General features: G+C 44.5%; 2 protein-coding genes across 3 annotated transcripts in view; both read left to right on the top strand.

Annotated features, from left to right (window-relative positions):
- ZFP64 (ZFP64 zinc finger protein) overlaps positions 1 to 19866 on the top strand; it is an 86677-nt gene that overhangs the window by 18736 nt on the left and 48075 nt on the right. The window contains exons 4-6 of one of the 2 annotated variants that reach the window (XM_080685182.1): positions 27 to 89; positions 4191 to 4442; positions 10426 to 12041. In XM_080685182.1, the coding sequence (XP_080541308.1) occupies positions 27 to 89; positions 4191 to 4442; positions 10426 to 11702 (1592 nt within the window). In that variant the 3' untranslated portion in view covers positions 11703 to 12041. Of the gene's footprint in view, positions 1 to 26; positions 90 to 4190; positions 4443 to 10425; positions 12042 to 19866 lie in introns of those variants that run through there. The other variant, XM_080685183.1, reaches the window with a different exon arrangement.
- On the top strand, positions 15450 to 16765 carry LOC308256824 (WD repeat-containing protein 31-like). Its single transcript, XM_080685185.1, has one exon. It carries the CDS (start codon positions 15570 to 15572, stop codon positions 16671 to 16673), a length of 1104 nt encoding a protein of 367 aa, XP_080541311.1. The 5' UTR covers positions 15450 to 15569; the 3' UTR covers positions 16674 to 16765.

Raw genomic sequence — 19866 nt, 5'->3', positions numbered from 1 at the left:
AATTAATCTCTCCTTGCCTTTTTAAGGTTGCCAATTCAAGACTGCCTATGGCATGAAGGACATGGAGCGTCATTTAAAAATCCACACAGGTAAGTCACATTTCTTTGGCACCTATGCCCTGAACATGTTCTCTGTGCTAAGAGCTGGGGATCCAGACCAGTCAGACTCAGGACATGACATAGAACCTCAGTGCATTGCACACACAAATAAATAAAAACAAGATGCTGTTCCTAAACATGATTTTGGCAGAAAATGCCTAAAGCGAGAAATCCAGGACTGAAACAGGCCTGAGCGAACTTCACTAGTGGAAATGTGAACTGCTACTACAGCCATTGGGAACTTTAATTTGCCAGAATGAATTAAAATTTAAATGCACCTATTTTTGTCATTTTTGAGGAGATGATCCTATAAATGTGTCTCTGGATGTTTGTGTGTGAGAGAGAGATGATTCGTGAAGAGAGGAATGAGGGGGAAGAATAGTAACATTTCTTTTATGTATCTTTACATCGTATGATTGGATGTAGTGAGTGTGTTATTCATGCAATTTTGAAGGGGGGATTTCATAAATAAATACTTTTTATCAAAAGAAGAGAAAATAATCAGTGTGTGGAAAAAAGAAAAATGTGATTATATCTAGTGATTTTAAATTTATTTAATATATTGTTTTTATGTCTCCCCAATTTTCTGCAAGGAAAAGGAATTGCATTTTTACACTATTTTTTAACAAAGTATGAGATACCCCTAATTCGATGATACAGACATGTATAAATTTAAAAACAAGTGTATGAGATCGAGACACACTGAGATCTGGCTTAGGTGTCACTAATTGCCTGAAGACCACATTTTGGCCTCAGCATTTGGAAGATCGGTTGTTTCTGATATTCCTTGGCCCTGGCCAATGATTGCCTTATTGCACTGGCAGCCACCATCGGATCCAGTCAACCTCACAGTGACATATCACTTGAATTTATTCTAATGATCAGAATGTTCAGTTTTAAGTTTCAAGTATTGGTAAGCATTCTCAATGTAACAAAAAGTGAATTTCTCCATGTGGCTTTCACGTGCTGAAGTTCCATCAGTCAAGTGTCACATACTCAACATTGCAAGAGTACAGTGCTGTAACTATTAATGAGGATTGGGGAAGCATTATAGATATATAAGTAAGGCCCTGGCTGGTGTGGCTCAGTTGGTTGAGCATTGTCCCATGCACTGAAAGGTAGCTGATTTGATTCCCAGTCGGAGTACATGCCTGGGTTGCAGGCTCGATCCCCGGTCAGGGGTGTGCAGGAAGTAGCTGATCGATGTATCTCTCTCACATTGGTATTTTTCTCTCTTTCTCTCTCTACCCTCTCTTGCTAGAAAAATCAAAAGATCTTTTAAAAAGTATAAGTAAGGGCCACGACCTTCAGTCTGTGCATGAGATCTTCAAAAAGCACCTTTTACATACAGTTAGCCAGGCTTGGTTTCGTAGGGTATTTTCTACATAACTGCAGTATGTCCACCAACATCTTCAAGGTGGAGAGTTGACAAGAAGGCGTCCTTACTTTAGTTACTTTCAGAGGAGAGGACGTGGCCAGGAGCAAGAATAGCAGGGCTCGCCCGACCGGCATAGCTCAGTGGTTGAACGTCGACCTATGAACCAGGAGGTCACGGTTCAATTCCTGGCCAGGGCACATACCCGTGTTGTGGGCTCCATCCCAGTGTGGGGTGTGCAGGAGGCAGTCAATAAATGATTCTCTCACATCATTGATGTTCCTCTCTCTCTCTCTCTCTCTCTCTCCCCCGCCCCCTTCCTCTCTGACATCAGTAAAACTATATTTGACCAAAAACAAAGGAGTAGCAGGGCTCTGTACCAGCAGAGCTGGCCAGCATCTGCTCAGTGCTGCAGCCACACGGACAGGGACCCCAGTGGCCACCTAATAGCTGACAATAATGAGAAATTATTGTTCCTGGATATTTAAATTTGACTATTAGCATTTTAATAATAAAATTGTCATATTTCATACATTTTTAGGGGTGTTCTTGAATTCCAGATGTTTATTCTATGATGGTAGTGATCAGTTTGGGCCGACAATGATATGAGTACTTGGTTATTTACGTATTTGATATAAAGTAAAAGTGAAAATCCTAACTTGCATCCCATCTCCTTCTTGTCTGGTGCCCATAAGTCACCAGTCTTAATCGTCCAGTAGGTCTATTCTTAGATTTGGCATTCCTGTACCAAGCCTAAGACACACACACAGTTTACTTTTTACATTTCTTACTAAGGTAATATTGTATATACGATAGCTTCTCAGCCTTTTGGCGGAGATCAAGCGTAATGTTGTATATATTATCACTGCAACTTGCTGTTTTTCGTTGACTATTGGACATCTTCCCACAGCAGTATGCACATACCTATTTTACTCTTTTCAATGGCCAGGTAAGGAATTGGTTCAGTAATTCACGGTACCTCTACACACGAAATGCTTCAGCCTTAAAAATCATGTGGGTATTGCCTCGCCGGTGTGGTTAAGTGGTTGAGCGTCAACCTATTATGAAACAGGAGGTCATGGTTCGATTCCTGGTCAGGGTACATGCACCGGTTGTGGGCTCAGCCCCCAGTAGGGGGCATGCAGGAGGCAGCCGATCAATGATTCTATCATCATTGATGTTTCTGTCTCTCTCTCCCTTCCTCTCTGAAATCAATAAAAATAATGTAGTTTTTTTTAAACATATATTTTATGAATTTTTTTACAGAGAGGAAGGGAGAGGGATAGAGAGTTAGAAACATCGATGAGAGAGAAACATCAATCAGCTGCCTTCTGCACACCCACTACTAAGGATGTGCCTGCAACCAAGGTACATGCCCTTGACCAGAATCGAACCTGGGACCCTTCAGTCCGCAGGCCAGTGCTCTATCCACTGAGCCAAACCGGTTAGGGCATCGTGTAGTTATTAATGATGTGAAAAGATGTAGTCAGTGGGGAGGCAGTGTTGCTTTTGGCTAAGAAAGCAAGACAGTCCTGGATTCTAATCCCAGTTGTTGAGAGAATTCAGTAAAACCACTCAGAGGCACAGTGCCTTTCAGAAAGGACGTGTTTTAATTGATGTCAGCCAAGAGGTCATTTTGTACCAAAAAAAGTACAGGTACACACAGATACAAAAGAGATTGGAACAATTTATGTCAAAAAACGTATGGTGACAAGTTGACATGTGTCTAGCGAGTCCAGATGAAGCAGGTATAGCAAAGAAACCCGACACCAGCTCGGACAAGGCAGGGCTTTGTGTCTCTGTCACATGCCTGGCCAGAGGTAAGCAGGTGGTCCAGGCAGGTAGGTGGGGGTTTAAGCTCCTTCTGTGCCATCACAGTACATTATGTTACGTTCCCCACCGTCTGCAGGTGTGCTGGCCTAACCTGCCCACACCTGCCAGTTCACCCCATGTCCTGGTTACCGCTGACAAGAAGGAGGGGAGAGAGAAAAGGTAGAAAGCACAGTTTCTTTTTCCAAAAGGGGCACATTTTCCTTCTCTGCCATTTCACTGACGAGGACGTGGTCGCAGAATCACACCTCACTGCACATGAGGCCGAGAGACGTGGTCCACAGCTGGTCAGCCACGAGCCCCGAAAACCTAAGGGGTCTGAGGGTTAGGGTACGTCTGTGGTGACAAGGGAAATAGAATGGATACAAGGGACAGTGGACACTTTATTTTACTGAGCTGTAATTCAAAAATTTAAGTTGCATTCTATTCTTTTTCTTATATATGTATTTATTGATTTTTAGAGAGGGAGGTAGGGAGAGGTACAGAGAGACAGAAACATGCGTGAGAGAGGAACATCATTGATCGGCTTCCTCTTGCATGCCCCTTACTGGGGATTGAGCCTGCAACCCGGGAATCAACCAGTGACCTGGTTGCCAGGTCCATGCTCAACCGCTGAGCCACACTGGCTGGGTTGCATTCTATTCTTAATAAATAAGAAATTCATATTCAACATAGGAAAAATTAGAAAATAACAGTAATAGCAGATTCATCTTCAAAATAGAGGCACCCCACCCCCCCTCCAAGATCTTAGCTCTTTGCCAACCACCCATCCCACTTGGGGGGTTTCTAAATAGACTTTGGTGATCACATATTACTCTCTTCACAAGGCAGTGGGAGATGAGCCTTCTTCTTTACGCTGTTTCCTGATGCCCTCTGTGTATTTGAAGGAGACAAACCCCACAAGTGTGAGGTCTGTGGCAAGTGCTTCAGCCGGAAGGACAAGCTGAAGACCCACATGCGGTGCCACACGGGCGTGAAGCCCTATAAGTGCAAGACGTGCGACTACGCCGCCGCCGACAGCAGCAGCCTCAACAAGCACCTGCGGATCCACTCCGACGAGCGGCCCTTCAAATGCCAGATCTGTCCCTATGCCAGCCGCAACTCCAGCCAGCTCACCGTGCACCTCCGGTCCCACACGGGTAAGTCCCTTGCCGCTCCCGCTCTGTGCCCCTGACTTGCTCTTGCTTCCGTCATAGGCACAACTTGCTCTTGCTTCCGTCATAGGCACAACATGGGTAAATGAACTGGGGACGTTTGATGATCCCATTGTATGCAGTTTTGCTTTTCATCTGCCCAGAAGTGCCTTCCTCAGTAAAATAGGGGAAACCTCCAATTTATAACTCTCTCTGTATATAGCTTTACGTAACTTTATAATTTACTCACTAGTATTTAACTGAGGAGATATGCTAAACGAAATAGAGATACAAGTGGTGCATTTTTAATACATTTCTGCATAATGGTTGTTTAGTCATTTCCCTCCGTCTTAAAGTATGCTCTGATTAGTTCAGCGTGGGACAGCTTGATGGAAAATCTCAGCAGAGTAGGTAACTTAACAAATTGTGTGTGTTTTCCTTTTGGCAAGTGTATCTGTTAGCTATTGATACAATGATGCTATGTAACAACCAGCGTGAAACCCCAGGGGCATATCATACTAAGTATTCATTGCTCACATACTTCAGGTCAGCACGGGCGTGGCTAGACAACTCTGTTGATGTTGGCTGGGCTCAGTCACATGTGTGGGGAAGTCTGGGTGTCCATTGCCCTTGGCTGGGGATCTGTTAACTGTGGGCTACCTGGCGGTCCATCGCCTTGGCTGGGGCAGGTAGGTGGGGGTTTAAGCTCTGCTCCCCATACATCTCCTCCTTCTGGGACCAGGCTTGTCCTTCTCATGACAGTGGCAGTAATACAAGCAAGCATGTCTCAGTGTGTAACCCCATTTCAAACCTCTACTTGTATCCCATTGGCTAAAGAAAATTCTATTTTGGGCCTGGTGTAAAGGGTTGGGGCCGAGCTCACCTGCAGGAGGAGGTCACCACAAGGTTACATAGCAAAGGCCAGAGAGATGCAGGAAGGGATAAAGAATTGAGGCCACCCCACTGTCATTCACATCTTTCTGACATGCAAATGCACTCACATCCTCCCAAGCCCAGGATCTCCCGATCTCTGTCAGGTTTGGATACGTGTCCTCTTGGCTAGAGACCCTTGCAGTAAAAAGACAAGTCTATCCCCCACTCCCAGTGCACAGATCCAGGACAGCTGCAATCGCCTTGCTGTGGGAACGAGTAAGGACTGAGGCCCGTGGCAGTCACTGGTCCACACATTTCTGAAGTCCCTCAACCGGTGTCCCCGGTCCCCCACTCTGTGGAGAGGGAGTGGTTCGTGATTAGCTTTGGCTCAGCTCCCTGGTTTCTAGATTGTTCCGTGGCACATCCTTTCCTTCACCTTTCTTGGCTACTTCTGAAAAGGAGTGAACACGCACCTTTGGGAGACTTCTCAGCCTGCGTCTCAGCTGCCGAAAGCTGGGCACCTCTTTCGAGTTTTAGTCCAGGTTGGGGACAGCTTCGCTGGCAGAGCTGTCGTAACACGTTGGAGCTTGTGGTGTGTCTGTGCCAGCAGCCACACCACAGTCCCTCCCAAGACTTGCCGTACTCTGAACCCAACTGCAGGCACTTTGGGCACATAACCTCCTGTGGGTCGAATCCTTGAGACCTGTAGGACTCTGTCCAGCTGAGAGAATCTGCGTGGCACCAGCTTCATTCTTTTAGAGATTTTAACAGAGAACCTACATTCACATCCTTCATTTCTCATTCAGTCTTTTCTCCCCAACTCCTCACCTTCCCCCCGTCCCCTATTCCTCGCCATCTTGAGATCAACTCCCTGGATAGGATCTTTGTCCACAATTTGTTTTCTTTGAAAACCTTCTGCTTGCTGGAGATGAGAATCTTTTTGTGGTTTTTAAAAAATATTTTTTTATTAATTTGAGAGAGAAAGGGAGAGAGATAGAAACATCAATGATGAGAGAGAATCATTGATCGGCTACCTTCTGCACACCCTTCCCTGGGGATCCAGCCCACAACCTGGGCATGTTTCCTCACCAGGAATCGAACTGTGACCTTCTGGTTCATAGGTCGGTGCTCAACCACTGAGCCACACTGGCCAGGCAAGATGAGCATCTTTATTCAACCCAGCGCATCTTTGATTTTCTGTATTCTCTCTCTAAGTTCCATTTAGAAAATGGCCAGAGTTTTTTTTGTGTGTGTTTGTCTCTTTCTTGTGATAGCTCATCATGTGCAGCTTGTGAGACACTTTCGGTGTTTTGCCTAGAATTAACCTCTTCGATCAAGTCCACAATTCAGTAGGTGTAGATTCTACCTTTTAAGTTCCTGCAGGTGACAGTTTTACTGAATGTTTGCCATTCCATGGTGTACAGGCAGCCTTCTCCTGCCAACCGTTCCGAAAGCCAGTGCTACATAACTTAGTTTTCTATTGTGGCAACGCTCCACTTCTCGATCCTGGTATCTGTATCCATTATCTAGTATCACAATAATGCAGTGTAACAACCCGACACCTCAGTGGATACAACATGCCTTTTCTGTTCCCACGTTGGGGATCAGCTGGTGTCATCTGGGCAGCTCTGCTGATCTTGGCCAGGCTCACTTCCAAGTGTGAGACTCAGCTGGCCGTGGCCTGGCTGTGCACTGGCCTTTACCGTGGTACCCCAGCTCTGCTCCACGCACCTGTTCTCCTCCTCCTGGGACCAGTGGGCCAGGCCAGGCTTGACCTTCTCACGGCGATGGATGACGGACGTGCAAGCGAGCAAATCCCAATGCACAAGCCCATTTCAAGCCATTTACTATGTCAGGTTTACGCAGTGTATCATGAGCTGAATCTGATGACATGATGGGTCCTGTTGTCTGAGGTCATGGCAGGTCAGGAGAGCATGCATGATGACATATGTGACAGAGGCCATGGCTACAGAGAGAAATGGTAGGTGGGAATTTTGGGGACATTTTTGTGGCATATAGCACGTTAAGAATTGACATAACTAATGCCCGACCGATCTTCAGAAATCTCCCCAACCTAAGTTAGAGGAGCTGAAGGATTCATTTATGGAAACGGTTCAGAATCATTTTGATTTACATGAATAAACTTACCATTTATTGTAGCATCTTTAACTTGGTCCAGAAAAGTGTATTATCTAAAAATTTGAATGTGTTCCATTTATGCAGTGTCTCCATGGAGTACTCATTTCCCCTTTTTAAGTCTGCGGCACTTAAAACATTTTACAAATTGTAAAATTAATAGGATTTTGTCTTACCCTTTCTTCGCTTTGATCAGCTATGTTGTCAGTCATCTTAGGAGCAACTTAAACTCAAGAAAGATCTGTCCACTTAAATGTGTTAGTGATTTATTCATTCAACAACACCCATTAAGTCCCCACTGCCGGACACTGAGGATGAGGTAGTAGGCACTCTTCATTTAAGAAATAAATCTGTGGTTAAAGGGGAATAAAGAAGAAGATGGCAAAGGGATTTAAACCGTTGACTTTCATGTCAAAAGTGTTGTTAAACTCTGTGAGAGTTGGTTATCTGCTTTTTCTGGGTTTCACCTCTGCTGATGCTTTAAAAAAAAAAAAACGGCAAAAGATTGTCACTAATTTCAGCAGGGATGTAACGGGAAAACCTAGTAAAACATTCTGGAGCAGAGAGTCTTCCTCTGAGTCTACAGACACGGCCACCCACGTAGCCATGGATAGAATTTGGGAAGTCCATGAAGTTGGATGGGGAAAGATTTTACATCCTCATTTTCACTAACCCGTACTGAAATGTGATGTGTCCTTCAGTTACAGCAATTGGCAACCTGTCTGATCACAGTGCGTGGAACTCGTTGCCAGTAGAAACCACAGGTCCTTCCATACCAGTGGTTGCAGGAAGATCAGAATTTCCTTAATGCTCTTCTCTATTTAGAAAGGGTTGTAGTCACTGGACCTGCAGTTGGATCTTATTATTTAATACATTGGTAAGCACATACATTGCATATCACAGGTTTTTTTCTTTTAATTTTTAATAATTACTTCAATGTAATCGGTTCCTTTTGTATTCCTATTCATTTTTAGTTTACTTTGAATATTTAAGCATTATTCTGAGAAAGGGCCCATGGGTTTCACCTGACTGGGAAAAGGGGGTTGATGGTATGAAAAGGGGGTCAGCAAACTTTTTCTGTAAAGGGCCAGATAGTAAATATTTTAGGCTTTGTGGGCCACACAGTCTCTGTCACAGTCGCTCCCTCTGCCTTGAAAGTGACCATAAACAACACACAAACAAATGGGTGTGGCTGCATACCAATAAAACTTTATTTACAAACACAGGCTGTGAGCCGGATTTGGCCATAGCTTACCATTCTAGAATTTAGTGTGCTTGATCTTGGTGGTATTTAGTTATACATAAAGCATTGTTTAGGTTTGGGCTTCCCAATTTTCTTGAAGCTTGCTATTTCCCCTCCCTGTCATTATTTATTTATTTATTTATTGTTTTAAATATATTTTTATTGATTTCAGAGAGGAAGGGAGAGAGAAACATCAATGATGAGAAAGAATCATTGATCAGCTGCCTCCTGCACGCCCCCTACTGGGGATCAAGCCCTCAACCCAGGCATTCCTTGACTGGAATTAAAGGCAGAACCCTCCAGTCTGCAGGGTGACTGACACTTTATCCACTGAGCCAAAACAGCCAGGGCTATTTTTTTAATTTTTTTTATTGATTTCAGAGAGGAAGAGGAATAGAAACATCAATGATGAGAGAGAATCATTGATCAGCTGCCCCCTGCATACTCCCCACTGGGGATTGAGCCTGCAGTCCCGGGCATGTGCCCTTGACCAGAATCCAACCCGGGACCCTTCAGTCCGCAGGCTGACGTTCTATCCACTGAGCCAAACTGGCTAGGGCACTCCCTGTCATCTTTAATTGCATGAATTAAGCAGCTCATGGTGATGTGTTAGGCCTTACACCTAAAAGCAGGAACACAGGCTTAGTCTATTGAAGCCTGTGGCCTAAGACAGCGAACATTGGCCATAGGTACCGATGGTTAATTACCTGGCATCTAAGCATACGAGCCTTGGAGTCCAGGCCCTGCTCCATGCTCCCAGGTGACTGTGAACAAGTTCTGTAGTCTCTAGGCCTCAGGCTCCTCATGTGTACAATGGTGTGAATGGTAATATTGCTAATACACCTACCTCCTGGGACTGTCGGAGCATCCGATGAGACCATTCTTGTGGAGTGTTCAGCAGAGTGCCTGCCGTCCGGGAAGCAACCCTGAAGAATGTTAGCTGCTGTTGTTTTGCCTAATTATACAATAACTGACATGGGCGGGGCCACCAAGGTGCCTTAGATACCCTGGACCTGGCACTCATTGACCAAATCACTTTGGAGTATCACGCCGTTCAGATGTTGGCAGTTTCGCTTTCCCTGCTCATCCTTCAGCGAATATGAATTTATAAACAAAAAGTAGAAAGTCAAGCGGCTGGATTTTATAACTTCACCAGCAAAGAACGCAGTTGGCAATGTGGGATAAAGTTTGCACAATAAACACGTCTTTATTAATGAAAATCTGCCTGAAGTATAAGCTGGCCATTTGAATCCCTGTAAAAAGAATATTCTGATGAGTGAGCACGGAGATGACTGGTTCGAAATGTGTCCTTCAGTCTGTTACAACATGTAACTCAGTCACAACAAATGGATCACGCAACATGGTACAACCTTGAACCAGAGTGGTCATAGTAACCCTGGGAGCGATAGCTTGATTGTTTTAAAGACTGTGCTGAGGATATTCACACATCTTACTTTACTTGGGACAATTAAAGAGCACTTTCCAATCTCCATTTTTCTCCTGGGTTTTGAGACAATGGTGGTGCACCAAGCATGTGGTGGTGGCTTAGGTTTGGGGAAAGAAGAGAAGCCCCCCACTCCCCACCCCCTTTTTTTTCTCCCAGGGGCTGCTAGGTGCTGCAGTTAGAAGGTCTCCACCCGCCGCCCTGGTGTAGGCGATTTTCTGGTGTGTGCTTCGGGGGGATCCGCTGTGGTTGTTGCCTGCCTGTTCTCATCGAAACTCACCTTGTGTTGACAGGGGACGCCCCCTTCCAGTGCTGGCTCTGTAGCGCCAAGTTCAAAATCAGCTCGGACTTGAAAAGGCACATGCGCGTGCACTCGGGGGAGAAGCCTTTCAAGTGCGAGTTCTGCAATGTCCGCTGCACCATGAAGGGAAACCTCAAGTCCCACATCCGCATCAAGCACAGCGGGAATAACTTCAAGTGTCCGCACTGCGACTTCCTAGGGGACAGTAAAGCCACCCTCCGGAAGCACAGCCGGCTGCACCAGTCGGAGCACCCTGAGAAGTGCACCGAGTGCAGCTACTCCTGCTCCAGCAAGGCGGCGCTGCGCGTCCACGAGCGCATCCACTGCACCGACCGCCCCTTCAAGTGCAGTTACTGTAGCTTCGACACCAAGCAGCCCAGCAACCTGAGCAAGCACATGAAGAAGTTCCACGCGGACAAGGTCAAGAGCGAGGCCTCGGAGAGGAAGGACGCGGGCCGCCAGAGCAGCCGGCAGGTGGCCAAGCTGGACGCCAAGAAGACTTTCCACTGTGACATCTGCGAAGCCTCCTTCATGCGGGAGGACTCGCTGCGCAGCCACAAGAGGCAGCACAGTGAGTACAACGAGAACAAGAACTCGGATGTGACTGTCCTGCAGTTTCAAATCGACCCCAGCAAGCAGCCGGCCGCGCCCCTCACGGTGGGGCACCTCCAGGTCCCCCTCCAGCCCAGCCCAGTGCCCCAGTTCAGTGAGGGGAGAGTCAAAATCATTGTGGGGCATCAGGTGCCCCAGACAAACACCATTGTCCAGGCTGCGGCTGCCGCCGTGAACATCGTGCCGTCGGCCTTGGTGGCGCAGAACCCAGAGGAACTGCCCGCTAACAGCCGGCTGCAGATCCTGCGCCAGGTCAATCTCATCGCCCCTCCCCAGCCCTCAGGGTGCCCCAGCGAGGTGGGTGCCATGACCCAGCCCACTGTGCTGCTGACCACGCATGACCAGACGGACGGAGCCACTCTGCACCAGACTCTCATCCCCGCGGCCCCAGGCGGCCCCCAGGAAGGCGCTGGCAACCAGACTTTTATCACCAGCTCCGGCATTACCTGCACCGACTTTGAAGGCCTTAACGCTCTGATTCAGGAGGGCACGGCCGAGGTGACTGTGGTGAGCGATGGGGGCCAGAACATCGCTGTGGCCACCACGGCCCCACCCATATTCTCTTCCCAGCAAGACTTACCTAAGCAGACTTACTCTGTCATTCAAGGAGGGGCCCACCCAGCTTTGCTCTGCCCAGCGGATTCCATACCAGATTAAAAAACAAAAGAAGGAAGGGGGAGCTTAAAAAAAATAGGGGGGAAAATGTGACTAGTCATACATAGAATTCTGCAAGAGGTATGCCCTTTATGTTTTTAAACATTATTGTGAAAACACACATCCCCATAATAAATTGTAATTTTATACTGCCTACTGTAATTTTTAATGCTGTAATAACTTTGAGACCTCCTCTTGAATCACAGTGTTGTAACTGTTATAGAATCTTCAATGTTACCGGGATAATTATGATTAGAGCTTGGAATTAAATGCATTGAGTAGTGAGTACATTTGTCTCCAACTTGGTTTCCCAACTCTAATAAAGGTTTTCTCCATCTCATTAAACTTGTGGAGTAGATGGTACTTCCCAGCCTCTCACATGCCATTTTGAAACACCCCCAAAATACATGGCTACAAATCTATGGTATGAAGGACCATTTTCTACATAATGTTACATGGGTATTTGACACCCCCCTCCAGAAAAAAGTTTAGTTCTAATAACATAAAAAGGGAAAGGTTTTCTAATAAATTAATACATGATTAAAATATACTGAATGTTAATGATTTTGTAGTCACAGTATGATTTGAGGTTGAGGGGATGTGAATGAGCATATCATTAAGGAGAACTTGAACAAGCAAAGGTGTGTAGCCCTCGCTTATAAGTATTAGAGAAACGTCTTACCTCAACAGTCAAATATCTGTGGTACCTAAAGTGATTTGAGTGGAAATGCTATTTGACCAGTAGGTGGCGCCAGAGAGCAAGCTAGGATTGTACGACATACATGAACTAGGGTCATATCTCTGATTTCCAGCCTCTCACATGATCGTCAGCTCATGATGGGCTCTTAGTAAGTACTGAATGAATGAAGCATGCTCTCACAGAATGTCAGCAAGGATTGTGAGTTAGGTTATTCTTGTGAGAGAAGTGTATTTAAAATATAAGAACACTTTTTTTAATCAGAGTTTTTACACTTATTTCCCTAATACACACACTTTAATTAAAGTTCTCATGCACATCAGCTTACTTTTACATAAAAGATATAAAGCAAAGTAAAGAAATAACAAAATGACAAAGTTGGAACCCTTGAGAGTTGTCCGTTGGAAATAGATACAGAGTTTGAGCTGGGCTTGTCTTTCTTTGCTCCTTACTTATTTGAACACAATGCTGATATTCATTGTGCTTTCTTTTTGTTTTCCTTTTTTTCATTGTGTTTCCTTTGCAAGAATTTCTTTCTTTTCATATCAGCGATGGTAATAATGATTCATTAACTATTGTTTGATAAGAAATTGAAAAAGCTTGCGGGGTCCAATGTTAGTATTTTAATAATGTCATTGCTTTAAAATTATTGTTTGTAGCTCTTTAGGAAGCTCAGCTATTGGATTTTAGCAGGGAAACTTCCATTGTCATGAACCTGTTTTTTTACCTCTTTTTACCCAGAGTACCCCTTTTTTTCAGCTTTTAAAGATTTTTTCCCCTAATTGTAAATGTAATGTGTGTTCAAGATAGAAAGTATGGGTCTGGCCTGTGTGGCTCAGTTGGTTGAGCACCATCCCATGTACCAAGTTTCGGGCTCAATCCCCAGTAGGGGGCATGCAGGAGGCAGCTGATCGATGTTTCTATCGCCCTTCCTCTCTAAAAATCAATAAAATAAACATATTTTTTAAAATATAGAAAGTATGGGAAACTATCTAGAAAAATGAGTCACTAATCTTACTGTCCAGATGTAAACATTGGGACCATTTTGATGGAGTTTCTCCTGATCTTTTTTTCCCTGCTTATGTCTCTATGTTTTCTACTCCAGTTACAGAGTTGATGTTGAATTGATCATACTATTTCCTATCTATGTACTATTTTTTTTTTGTAATTGATTTTTTTTTTCTTAGAGAAAGTGAGAGGGAGAGAGAGAGAAACATCGATGTGATAGCAAGATATGGATTGGCTGCCTCCTGCATGCCTCCTCACCCAACAACATGCTTAGAGAGAGGAAGGGAAAGAGAGAGAAACATCGATGTGAGAAACATTGATAGGTTGTCCTCCGAATGTGCCCTGACTGGGTATCAAACCGGCAACCTTTCGCTGCACCAGCCAACACCCAACCAACTAAGCCACTCCAGCCAGGCCCTGACTTTATTTTTTTAAGCAAAAGTGAGGCTATGACCAAATCATGCTTTACTCAGCCATCTTCTTTGTGAATATTTAGGTTGTTTTTTGTTTTGTTTGCCATTACAACGTCCACAGTAAACATCCTACATAATTCCTCATATTCAGTACTTTTGGAGTTTCAGTGCATTTCCATAGGTTGTACCTGTGTAGATTTCAAAATGGTAGTCTCAGCTGGTGTACACCCAATTATCACCAACGTTGGGTGTTTTCCGGCTTTTGAAGTCTTGTTAATCTGATGAGAGAAATGAGTTGTCTAGTCCTTATGCGTTTCCCCAGCTGGTGTTTTGATCTGTATTTGTTTCTACATAGACTATTTGATCATTTGCATTTTTCTCTCTTGTGACCTTTAAACTACTACACACTCATTCTTTTCCTTGGGTTTTTGGGAACTCGAGGATTCGAACCCATGTCCATCACATATTGCTGAGTTTTCTCTTCTCCTGTCCTTTGTCTTTTGACTTTCCTTATGGTGTTGTTCCCATATAAAAATAACTGTCCTTTTATGCAGTTGGATTCTTCTGCTTAATTTGTGGCTCCTGTCTCTCCTATGAAAGCCCTCCCTCCTGAGGCCTTTCTGTAATATTGTTATTGTTTGGCTTAGTTAGCACCTTGCTGCTGCCAGGATTCATATCTGTACACATTTGATGTAGGAGTTTGGTTGCCCACGTATACCAGGCCCGTTTGTTAAACAAGGTATTATTTCCCTTGGGGCGGAAATCTTAATTTCACCTTTAGATAAAGTACCCAAGTATACTTGGATCTATTTCTGGAATCTCTCTTTTGCCCCATTGATCTTCATATCTTCTCTGGTTTGCCAACATCACGTATTTGATTATGTTTGCATTAAGGTAAACCTTAATAGCTTTCGGACTTACTAAGACTGTAGATAATCTTTTCCAAAATTTTCTTAGCAATTCTTAGGTATTCATACTTCTAGATTAACTGTCACTTGTCCAGTACCTCCCCCCATCCAGAAAAAGAATACCCATTGAGGATTTTTATTAGAATTGCATCAATGTGATATATGAACTTAGGAAAAGAATAAATTGATTAAAATGTTAAATCTTCCACCCAAAAACTTTTATTCAAATGCTGTTGTAAACATTAGTCAATGGAATTACATAATTTTCTTCATAGTCTTCGTCTTCACAGTCTAGTCTTATTATATAAGCCTGTATTTTCATATTCTGAATTTTACTATAATTGTAAATAGGTCTTTTTTCCAATTTTAAATAATTATTACTTAGCCCGGCTTGCATAGCTTAGTGGTTGAGCATCGACCTATGAACCAGAAGGTCACAGTTCAATTCCCAGTCAGGGCACATGCCGGGGTTGGGGGCTCAATTCCCAGTAAGGGGTGTGCAGGAGGCAGCTGATCAATGATTCTCATTATTGATATTTCTCTCTCTCCCTTCCTCTCTGAAATAAATAAAAATTACTTTTTAAAAACTCAACTAAAATAATTATTTGGGCGGGGGCACGGGCCTTGGAGCGCGGAGGTTGCAGAAGCTCTCGGGCTCAGCTCGGCTCCGCGCCCCCGCCAGCCTCACCTCCCGGCTGGGCAGCCGGCCGATGGAGATTAGGAAGTGGCTGCCTTAAGTATTTTCCAAAGGATAAACATTACAAAGCATTGAATACTGCAGTTCACCACGAAGATCCTATTGACTTGGGAGAACACAACTTCCAACTTCCAGCAGCCACAAGGGATGCTACCCTTCAAGTGCCATCTGAAACGAGCTCCTCCTCAGAAGATTTTGTGTAGGTTCTGTGCCATGATGGGGAAACTGCAAAGCAAACTCAAACACAGCACTTATAAATACAGCAGGCCCGATGCAATTATAGAAGAGAGAACTCAAACTACAGCTTTTCATGAGTATAGCCCAGCTCACGTGGACACCGTCTCTGTTGTTGCTGCTCTGAACTCAGACCTCTGTGTCTCCGGAGGAAAAGATAAGACAGTTGTGGCCTATAACTGGAAAACCGGAAACGTGGTGAAAAGGTTCAGAGGACATGAACATGACATCACCAAGATAGCCTGTCTTCACAAATCAAACCAGTTCTTCAGCGCCTCTCGGGACAGGATGGTCATGATGTGGGACTTGCACGGCTCCTCACAACCCAGGCAGCAGTTCTCGGGCCACGCCATGGTGGTCACCGGATTAGCTGTGAGTCCTGACGCATCACAGCTGTGCACTGGCTCTCGGGACAACACCCTACTCCTGTGGGATGTGGGGACTGGACAGTGTGTGGAGAGAGCTTCGGTCTCCAGGAACCTGGTCACTCACCTATGTTGGGTCCCCAGAGAACCTTATGTACTACAGACTTCTGAAGATAAAACCATCAGATTATGGGATAGTCGGGGGCTCCAGGTGGCTCATATATTTCCTTCAAAGCAACACATTCAGACCTACTGTGAGGTCAGTGAGGATGGACACAGGTGTCTCTCCTGCAGCAATGGCTTTGGAGGAGAAGGCTGTGAAGCCACGTTGTGGGACCTAAGACAGACGCGGAACAGAATATGTGAGTATAAGGGGCATTTCCAGACTGTGGCATCCTGTGTCTTTCTACCAAGAGCATTGGCCTTGATGCCTGTAATTGCTACCTCATCACATGACTGCAAGGTGAAGATTTGGAACCAAGATACTGGAGCCTGCCTGTTCACCTTGTCTCTGGATGGATCAGGTCCTTTGACTTCCCTGGCCATTGGCGACACCACCTCCTTGTTATGTGCAAGTTTCCGCAGAGGAATTCACTTGCTCCGAGTGGACCACAGCCCAGGGCTGGAACTGCGGGAAGTGGCGGTATTCTGAGGCCAAGAGAAGTTTGCTGGACAAAATCAAGCCATGGCCTCTCCTTTCTCAGTGTGGCTTTGTTTTTCCATGTTATCTTCGGGGGAGAGCAGAGTAGGGTTGGTGTTCTTTGCTTAGGTTCACTTAGAAGGTATATCAGTGTTAGAAGTCAGTTTGAAGCCAGTGGTTCAAAATCAGGTACAGAGTTTAGAGACATGGATTAAACATAAGGTTCTCAATCTATGTTAAATCCAAATGCAAGTTTTAGTGAGCTCTTGGGACTTCTCTTCAGAAAAAATATTTATGACTCAAATGGTGACCTGTTAGGTCAATGTCATAGGCCTCAGTGAGATTCAAGACACAGGCTCTGAGTCTGTTGAACTGACCTGTTCCATGTCTCCACAAAAGAAAGAAAAGCAAGGGGGAGAGACACTCTGCTTTGCTTGCCTCAAAATTACCCACACGGGAAAGGATAGTGCAGCTCCATAGAGGAAATAGATTGCAGACATGAGACTCAGCTCCAGTCACTGCTCCTCGCAAGAGAGCAAAAAGCTTGGCTTCTACTCAAAATAGTAGAAGAGAGGGTGGCAGATCCCTGCTAGACCAGTGCGAGGTTACATGAAAATCAGACCTGAGATGGTTTGAAGAGGCTGACAACGCCAAGGACCTAGTCAGAATTATAGGAGTTACCAGACTGCGTCTGTGGATAAGAAAATGGAGAGGTTGCGAGATTAATGCTAAAACATTTTTATTTGTACATTTTAATATTTTTATTGTTTTATGTAAGCTCTTTCCAGAGAATGGCCAGAATGAGGCAAAGGGAATATCTGCAATGACAATAGGACATATAGGATAAAGTAGAGGCATGGACTCAACTGTGTGCTCCCACTGAGCCCCCGAAGTGAGGAGGGCAGGGTGCTCAGATCTGCCTTGTGCGGCCTCTAGGAGATCAATCCCATCTGGTACTCACAAGCCCACTTTCCTCCAGGGAAAATAGGGTTCCTCCTGCCTTCAGGTAAGCCCATGCCTGAGGCAGCTGCCGCAGAGGGATTCCCTTTCTGAGGAAAGAAAGATTTTGCATTTGTCTCTGTGGCCCCTGCCAGCCCCTGATTCCCGTGGCTGACAGCCATCTTCCTGTCTCCCTCCTGCTCCTCTGTAAGTCCAGCTCCCTCAAGCTGTCTCCACTGCCTGGGCAGGAGAATCTTAAGCTACTGCAAAGTGTCAAGCCTGAATTTGACTCTCCAATTCTCCATTTAGCTGGATCTTGGGCAAGTTATGAAATCCTCACTTGTTATATGGGGCCATAATCATAGGTTCCTTACGGGGCTGTTCTGAGGACTGAATAGAACTATATTAATGCCAAGCAAGGTACCAGGTGCTTATAAATGGTAACCATTGGTATTTATTGCCCTCTGTCCAGACCAAATGCTCTCTTTTCCACACATTTACCAGTCATCTATTTTCCTTAGATCTTATTTTCTAAGACTTTAATCATTGTTCAGCTTCCCCATTGATTCCTTAAGTTATGGCCCTTGGCACTCTGAAAACACAAAGGGATAGTGAGCATGGAAACTGCTTCATTGAGCACCTATAGATTTATTCTCTCTCTGACTCTTATTGTTATTCCCATTTCACAGATGAGGAAGCTGAGGCTCAGGGAGATCTAGTCCTTTGCCTAAGGTTACAAATAAGTAGGAAGGAGAAGAACTTAAATTTGAACCTGGGTCAGCCTGACTCAAAGCCAGATTACTTTCCTCTCTTTCCCTTTCCCTTTGTCTTTGCCTGATGTCATAAAGTTCGCTTTAGAAATGGACAGACCATGACATTGTGTACTTTCTAGACCAGTTATTAACTTTTTGGCTCCCAAGAGATCTTCCTGGCGAGATGCCTAGGAGCAATAGACACATGTCTCAGGGAAGTTCAAGAGCACCTATCAGTGCTACAGTTGACCCTTTCTTCCAGAAGGAAGACAAGCAGTAAATCAGAAAACCCACGGGAGTGGATTGGGAGGGGGTCCCAGGAAAGGAAAACGGGCTGCTGTGAGAGGGAACATACCTGTGAGGAAATAGTAGGCCTCTGATGGATTAGCAGGCTTCTATTAACGGTAAAATTGTTTCCCTAATCTCTACACATGTGCTTGATGTATAAATTCCTTACCTGTGCATTTTAAGTAGAAAATAGATTAATAAATGTAAATGTTTTTATAACAAAAAAAAACAACAAAAAAAAATAAAATAATTATTTGTTGCAAGCATAAAGAATAGCTATTTTTGGTATAATTGAATATATTGAGCTAGCTTAGCAAAAAATCTTTTTTTTTTAATATTTATTATTGAAAGTATTACATATCCCCTTTTTACTCTCATTGACCCCTTATAGCTTACCCCCACCCCCTACCCCAGGTTTTCACCACCCTATTGTCTGTGTCCATGGGTTATGAACGTATGCATACAAATTCTTTTTGGTTGCTCTCTTCCCACCCACTCCCACCTTCCCTCTGAGATTCCACAGTCTCTTCCATGCTTCTCTGTCTCTGAATCTATACTGTTTATCAGTTTATTTTGTTCATCAGTTTATTTTGTTCATATGAGTGACATCATGTGATACTTGTCTTTCTCTGACTGGCTTATTTTGCTTAGCATAATACTCTCCAGGTCCCTCCATGCTGTCTCAAAGGGTAAAAGATTCTTCTTTTTTACTGCTGCATAGTATTCTGTACCACAGCTTTTATATCCACTCATCTGCTGATGGGCACTTGGGCTGTTTCCAGATCTTAGCTATGGTGAATTGTGCTGCTATGAACATAGGGGTGCATACATTCTTCCTGATTCGTGTTTCCGGTTTCTTAGGATATATTCCTAGCAGTGGGATCGCTGGGTCAAATTTATTTAATTTTTGGAGGAAAGTCCATGCTGTTTTCCATAGTGGCTGCACGAGTCTGCATTCCCGCCAGCAGTGTATCAGGGGTTCCCTTTTCTCCGCATCCTCGCCAGCCCTTGTCATTTGTTGATTTGTTGATGGTAGCCATTCTGATAGGTGTGAGTGATACCACATTGTCGTTTTAATTTGCATCTCTCTGATGATCAGTGACTTTGAGCATTTTTTTCATGTCTCTTGGCCATTGGTATGTCCGCTTTGGAAAAGTGCCTATTTAGGTCCTTTGCCCATTTTTAAATTGGATTGTTTGTCTCCATTTATTAAGTTGAATGAATTC

This window comes from Plecotus auritus (assembly GCF_963455305.1).
Source record: "Plecotus auritus genome assembly, chromosome: 8".
Lineage (NCBI taxonomy): Eukaryota > Metazoa > Chordata > Mammalia > Chiroptera > Vespertilionidae > Plecotus > Plecotus auritus.
Note: the sequence above shows the minus strand (reverse complement) of the source record. Positions and strands in the feature narration are given on the sequence as shown.

Coding starts and splice junctions, on each gene's coding strand:
- LOC308256824 (XM_080685185.1), top strand. CDS start 15,570: ATGCTACCCTTCAAGTGCCATCTGAAACGAGCTCCTCCTCAGAAGATT.